At 58.2% G+C, this 7,118-nt stretch overlaps 1 protein-coding gene across 1 annotated transcript in view; it reads left to right on the top strand.

Annotated features, from left to right (window-relative positions):
* Positions 1-7,118, top strand: part of DHX37 (DEAH-box helicase 37) — a 35,506-nt gene that overhangs the window by 13,146 nt on the left and 15,242 nt on the right. Inside the window, exons 2-8 of the mRNA XM_045296731.1 lie at positions 450-616; positions 1,764-1,876; positions 2,544-2,886; positions 3,847-3,995; positions 4,270-4,362; positions 5,523-5,619; positions 6,584-6,697. Coding sequence (XP_045152666.1) covers positions 450-616; positions 1,764-1,876; positions 2,544-2,886; positions 3,847-3,995; positions 4,270-4,362; positions 5,523-5,619; positions 6,584-6,697 — 1,076 coding nt within the window. The remainder of the gene's footprint in view (positions 1-449; positions 617-1,763; positions 1,877-2,543; positions 2,887-3,846; positions 3,996-4,269; positions 4,363-5,522; positions 5,620-6,583; positions 6,698-7,118) is intronic.

Below are 7,118 nucleotides of genomic sequence, written 5' to 3'. Positions count from 1 at the left end.
GGGTGATGCAGTAGTTAACAGCACACCCACCAGCCAGAGGATTGGCAATTCAAGTCCACCCAGAGGTGCCTCAGAAGAAAGGCCTGGCGACTTGTTGCTGAAAAATTGGTCAACAAAAAATGTACTAAGCACACCATACTAAGTGTTCTACTCTGATGCTCACAGGGAGTTGGAGTTCAGTTAATGGGGACTGATTTGAGTGTTTCCTATTGCCGTCTGCCTCTCCCCGCTGCCATTTCTGTTGCCTTCCAGCCAGCATCCTGACTAATAGACACCCCAAGCTTCCCGCTGCCCAAGGCCTGCCCCTTTCTTCTCTATACAGGAGGCTCACAGGTGGGCCAGGAGCCTGGCCGGTGATGGTCACCTGATGCTGCATTGAGCAGTCTATATTGTCAGTTTGACTCTGGGGCTGTGGGTGAGACAAGCACATCACAAGCATATCGTTTCAGACAAGGAGACGCTGAAAGGTGTTGATGCAAGCAATGCACTCGTGCTCCCGGGGAGGAAGAAGAAGAAGGCCAAAGCCCCGCCCCTGGCGAAGAAGAAGAAACCCCTGACCAAGAAAGAGAAGAAAACCCTGCAGAAAATCCTAGAACAGAAGGAAAAAAAGAGTCAGGTAGGACCCTGCCCCACCCCCACCCCCCGAGGGTCGGCCTCCGGGCTCCCCAGAGTGGGAAGATACTGCAGGGTGTGTGTGTCAGACACTGTGTGTCACAGTGCAGAATAGAAAGCAGTGTGGCTGACTGTCTCAACAGAACTTTCTAGAATAAAGGAAACCGTCCGTGTCTGCACCCTGTGCTACAGAGTACTCAAAACGTCAGTGTGGCTGACACATTGAAAATAAGATTTTTATGTAGTGTTGATTGACTTCCATTCAAATAGCCCCAGCTGGCCAGTGATCACCATGCCTGACCCTCCGCTCCGGAGCCTTCTCACCATCTCGGGGAGGCTGCTGGAGTCTCGCTCAGTCTGGGGAGTGTCCAGGCGTGTGGAGTGCTTGTTAGCTCTGTGTTTTGAATACCTTGCTTTATTTGTTGAGAACGTGTGTAATGGAACATGCACCAATCTAGCTGTGTCCGTGTGCACATCAGGCGCCCAGGTGACATTCTGGGAGCTTTGCAGCCCTGTTCACCAACCACCCTGGTCTGACCTGTTCCTGTCCAACCAACACACACCCACTGACCCCTGAGGTGTCCACACAAAGGTTTGGGTTGCTTTTGCCAGTTTGGAGCCTTAGGGATAGGTCTTCTAACCACATAATGCTCAAGACAGACTTTGTTTATACAAGTTAAGCGAAATAAGTGTTTGTTTTGGGGGGTATTTTTTAAAGAGCACGTCAGAGGGTATGTTTAGTGTAAGGTTTAAGTCACTTGTTAAATTTTTTACAGATCACTTTGGGTCCTTTTACCTTTTAACTTCATTCTAGAGAATGGCAGGTATTTCTCCTTAATGTATCCCATGGGAAGTAACCGTCCCTTGACATGAAATCTCTTGTCTGCACTTACTGAAGTGCACAGCTCCGTGAGGCCCAGCACCTTCAGAACATTGGGGGGACAAGCACCACCATTGACACAGCCACCCCAAGCCTCACCCTTTAGAAACTACAGCAAAGGACTTGCATCCAGATGTTTGCCTTTTAAGGCTCCCGGCCGCTTTGGCTGGGCTGAAATCCGGTGTGCGAGTCTCCGGTGTGCGAGTCTCCGCTCCCTGCTGCAGAGACGGTCGTGGTGTGAAGCGTGTACTACTCTTGTTTCCCGCCACAGCGAGCAGAGATGCTGAGGAAGCTGAGTGAAGTGCAGGTGTCTGACGCCGAGGTGAAGCTCCTGTACACCACATCTAAGCTGGGCACAGGAGCCCGCATGTACTACACCAAAGAGTGAGTCCGCCAGCACTCTTCTGGGGCCCTTTTCTCTGCCTCGGGCCCCCAGGGGGAGGGCTCACAGGACACAGACTCTGTCATGGGCTGTTAAGGAATTCTTCCTTCTTTTCTGCCCTGTCCTGCCTCCTGAGTCTTGCATTTCTGTTGTGTCAAGGTATTCAGATTCATTGCAAGGAGATTCGTCTCCTCTAAGAAATGACCACAGACAGATCAGAAATTTGAATCGGAAGCCCAAGGGGCCTGTGTTGTTGTCTTAAGAGGGTCTAGAATTGACACAGTGGTGTTAAGCTGGACTTTTTGATTTACTAGGATATACTGGAGAGAAAGATTGGGCTTTCTGCTCCCATAAAGTGCTAGAGTCTCAAACCCAGGGGGGCAGTTCCCCATTGCCCTGCAGGGTCACTGTGAGTCGGCATTGCCTGGCTGGCAGGGAGCTGAGAAGTACCCAGAAGCAGCTCGGGTAGGGCAGGCGGGAGGGGGTGAGTGTTGTAGGCTGAGCGGTCTGGGAAGGCCTCAGGTGGCATCTGAGCACCTGGAGGGCTGTGGGGAGTGAGCAGCAGTCAGGACGTAGTAAGAACAAAGGCCTTGGGGCAAGGAGGTGCCGCAGTGTCACCGGCCCCCACTGGAACCAACCTCTGCCCCTGATGCTCTTCTCCCTCTGCAGGGAGCCCGACGAGGGAGCCCCCCAGGGTCCAGGCAAGATCAGCAGCCTTAGCGGGGCCGGCCGGAAGCGCCGCCAGCAGCTATCAGAAGAAGAGGATTCAGAGTCTTCCGAGGCGTCGGAGGATGACAGAGACCTGGAGGCGGGGCAAATGGAGGCTGGTGCAGGGACACCTGCACAACCCCCAGAGGCCGAGGCTGAGAAACCAGCGCCCATCCACCAGTCCACGCCGTCTGGAACCCCTGCTGCTGCTCCTTCAGCGGTTGCAGCCGCAGACCCAGCCCCCAGCAGGCCCCCGGCGAAGCCTGCCGTCTTCGTCCCTGTGAACCGCTCCCCCGAGATGCAGGTGTGCTGCCACCCCAGTGACGGGGGTCAGGGGGCTGCCTCCCTCTAGGTGCGGAGACCCAGTGGGGCAGGGGTTAAGGCTGCTAATCCGAAGGTTGATGGTTCAAACACAGCAGCTGCTATCTGGTGGTTTGACTGCCCTACAGGGGGTTATGAGTCAGATCAACGTGTGGCATTGCTTTGGTTTGATTTGGTGGCGGAGTGGTGAAGAGCTTGGCTGCTAACCGGAAGGTTGATGGTTCACACACAGCAGCTGCTATCGGATAGTTTGACTCTGCCCCACAGGGGGCTATGAGTCAGGCTCCACGTGTGGGGTTGGGTGGGGTTGGGTGGCGCAGTGCTTAAGAGCTCGGCTGCTAACTGGAAGACCAGCAATTTGACCCCACCAGTCACTGTGCAGGGAGGGGCGAGACGAGACAGTGGCAGCCTGGGAAGCTCCCCGGGGCAGGTGGTCCGTGTCTCAGAAAGTCAGTAGGAGTCGGGATGGCGGCAGCGGGGAATAGAGAATTCCACCCCCTGACACCAGAGAGGTGTTCTGAGTGCTGCATGCAGTGGGCAGTGGACAGCCGTGTGCCCACCTGGGTCTCCCAGTGTTCTGCCTGTGACCGTGTGGCTCCGCTCCTCCTGTTTTGGGGGAAGCATTTGCACTGTCCGCCACTGTTCCCCCCCCCCCCCCACACACACACACACACTATCCCGGCTCTCACGGGGTTAGTGCCCTGTGTCTCACGGAGGCTGCAAACCGAATGCCCCTGAGAAGGTCGGAGAAGGTGCAGGGCCCCTCAGCCTGATCGCAGCCGAGATGGGAGGCTGAGACAGGGACACTGCTCACCTGAGGTCCAGCCCTGGCCCCACTGTTTTCTTGTGGCTCTGCCTGGTTTTCCTGTGCACCTGGTGGCCCTCTGTGCCCCATCCGTTTCCATATCCAGTCAGCGAGGTCCCTGTCTCCCTGCCCCACCAGGAGGAGCGGCTGAAGCTCCCCATTCTGGCGGAGGAGCAAGTGATCATGGAGGCCGTGGCCGAGAGCCCCATCGTCATTGTGTGCGGTGAGACCGGCAGTGGCAAGACCACGCAGGTCCCTCAGTTCCTCTACGAGGCCGGCTACAGCAGGTGGGAGCAGGCCCGGTCTTCAGCGGGGCGGGGAGTTGCCTCGGAGAGCGTGGCTCTGTAGTGGAATCCTGGCTCTACCATGTACACACTGTCCAGGAGCAAGCTACCCAGCCCCTCTGCACCTCTCTTGGCTCCACTGTAAAGTGGGTGTCATCTTGCCACATGCTTAGAGCGGCCCCCAGTGCAGGTGTGTGTGTGTATGTGTGTGTGTGGTTGACAGTTCCTCCTGACAGGGGGCCGGGCTGATGTGGTCTCTGTTTTCCCTGTCCCCCAGCGACGACAGCATCATCGGGGTCACGGAGCCTCGCCGAGTGGCCGCCATGACCATGTCCCAGCGAGTGGCCAAAGAGATGAACTTATCACAGCGGTGAGGGCCCCTTCTGGGGTCGGAGGTGGACAGTGTTGGGTGCTCTGGGCCATCCGAAGCCTAAGGGTGGGGCAGACCGGCGTGGTGGCCAAACCCAGGAGGTCTTGTAATTAATACAGCAAAGCCAGGTGGCTGTTCGTTGTGTCCGTGTGGCTCCCAGTGCCCGTACATTGTGTGGGTGCAGCTGCCCCCACTGGGTTTTCAGCGGCTGGGGGTTCAGAGCTGGGTTGCCACGAGTGTCCCCATGTCACAGTGCTGGCTCTTGCAGCAGGTCACACTCACAGCTCAGTCCCTCAGCTCAGCCTCGCTACCTGCACTGGTGACACACAGGGCTGCACGCTGGCCTGCTGACCACAGACTGGCAACCGGAAGCCACCAGCCTTTCCATGGGAAGACGATGAGGCTGTTTGCCCCCATACGGCGTTCCTGCCTCCCAAGCCCACAGGGCGGTTCTACCCTGCCCCTTTGGGTTACCGCGAGTCGGCACCAGCTTGATGAGCATGAGCGTGGCCCACCACTGGCCAGGCTGGCCTCACCCCCAACTGCTCGCTCGTTATAGGGTAGAGAGCCTCATCTTTCTCCCGCAGAATGTGTGGGGGCTTGAACAGCCCGGCAGGGTCCAAGGGCCCCTGGACGAGTGACTTTCCTCACCTCAGTCCACGCGTGTATGCGTGCGTGCTTGCTTGCAGTGGGCGGCAACCAAGCCCACGGTACTGGCAAGGTGGACTTGGATGCAGCAGCAAGTCTCTGGTGCCCTTTGGTCCGTGTTCCAAATCACTGTCCGGTGCCCTCAGACCCAGCCCCAATAAGGCCTGGGCTCAGGTGGCTATACTGCCAGGCAGCTTCTCAAGGAGCACTGGTGTCGTGGTAATGCCTTGGGCTATGAACCACAAGATAGGCAGTTCAAGCACACCAGCTGCTCCGTGGAAGAAAGACTTACAGTCTGCTCCCATACAGACTTGCAGTCTCAGACTCCCACAGTGGGAGTTCTACCCTATACTGCGGGGTCTCTCAGCACCGTGGTCAGCGCCATGGGAGCAAGTCTGGTTTCATTGGAAGCAACTCCCATGCCCCAAGCCCCACCTGCCCTGAGGGGCGCTGGGCTCTGTGGGGCTCCCTGCCTAGCAGAGCCAGGCCTGAGCCCCTGCCTTTCCTCCCAGGGTGGTCTCCTATCAGATCCGGTACGAAGGCAACGTGACTGAGGAGACCAGGATCAAGTTCATGACGGACGGCGTGCTGCTGAAAGAGATCCAGAAGGTGTGTTGCTATGAGGGCCGGGCCTGGGACGGGGGAAGGGGGGGACTGGGGGACACCCCCGTGTCAGCGCTGGCGTCACTGTGAGACCCGGTCGGGGGGATGGGGGAAGACCTGGGCAGTAGCCCCACGCATGGCCACCTGGGGGTGGAGGTGTGGCCCCACACATGGTTTCCTGGGGTTTCAGGGCGCTCAGGACAGGAAAAGGCACACTGGGCTGCGGCCTCCCCCAGGAGATTGCTGGGGAGTTGGAACCTTGTGGAAGTACTGCCCACTCCCAGGTTGCACAGGGGTGGCATTAGGGTTCCATAAAAGCTTAGTTTGAGACCTCCTGGGTGACATCCCTGTATGTGCCCAAGGCCCAGGTATGGGACTCGGGGTCTGGATGCCCTTTTCTGTAAACAGGCACACCTCTTGTGTGAACCATGTGCGGTGGGTTGGGCAGAGCCCTTTGCCTCTCCATCAGCAGTCCTGAACATTCTGTTTGCTGGCAATGACTGCAGCCCCCATGACGTAAATCCCTCCTTCCACATCCTCCCTGTAGGTCCCTTCCCGCTCCTCCTCCTCCTCCTCCTCCTCCTCGCCGGCCCCTTGCTGCCTTCAGAGCTCGCTGCTAGTCCTGGTCTCTGATGCTTGGTGGCTCTGAGGCATGGGTGCCCCCTGGTGTGCCTGCTCTCCTGCTTGGCCTGTGGGGCCGTGCCTGAAAACTGAGCTGTGCCCCCCTCAGGCACCTGCTCCCTCGGCCTGTGGGACAGCTGCTCAGGTTTGCTCTCCTGCCAAGTCCTTGCGGAGCAAGCCCTTGACTGGTGCTAGCGTCAGCGGGGCCTGGGCTTCCTGAGTGGCAGATGAGACAGACGTGCCCCCCCCCCACCCGAAGGTGTCCAGGGGGCTCCTGCAGCGGGTGGCTCAGGCACAACCTCTCAGGGTCACTGCCTGAAGAGGACCCCTGCACCCGCCTCCTCCCCAGGACTTCCTGCTGCGGAAGTATAAGGTGGTGATCATCGACGAGGCTCACGAGAGAAGTGTGTACACCGACATTCTCATCGGCCTTCTGTCCCGCATTGTGACCCTCCGGGCAAAGGTGATCCTTCGGTCCCCAGGCCACTGCTGACCCCCAGGCTGTTGCTGAGAAGGTTCCCCAAAGACTTGGGGCCCCCCAGTACCAGGACTAAGACTCAGTGTAAAGAGCCCTGTCCTAGTCTCAGCTCCTTAAACTCCATGCCCTCCTCCTCTCCACTGAAACCAAGAGGCACTGTCCCTCCCGATCCCCCACGGGAGCATTGCTCCTTGATCAAGCCGCTACCCCAGGAGAGAACAATCCTGCTACCGTCTCACAAGGGGTCCTTGGAAATCAGAAACAGGACAGAGGGGTGGGTGGAGGGGTTGCAGGAGAGCTGCCCTCGCCCGTCACTGAGCCACTGCCACCCCCAGAAGCACCAGCCGCTGAAGCTGCTCATCATGTCAGCCACGCTGCGTGTGGAGGACTTCACCCAGAACCAGCG

The sequence above is a fragment of the Echinops telfairi genome, unplaced genomic scaffold (assembly GCF_000313985.2).
Source record: "Echinops telfairi isolate 266 unplaced genomic scaffold, ASM31398v2 ScPeMD7_7412;HRSCAF=8450, whole genome shotgun sequence".
Lineage (NCBI taxonomy): Eukaryota > Metazoa > Chordata > Mammalia > Afrosoricida > Tenrecidae > Echinops > Echinops telfairi.
The sequence above is the reverse complement of the archived record's forward strand: the minus strand, read 5'-3'. Positions and strand labels throughout refer to the sequence as shown.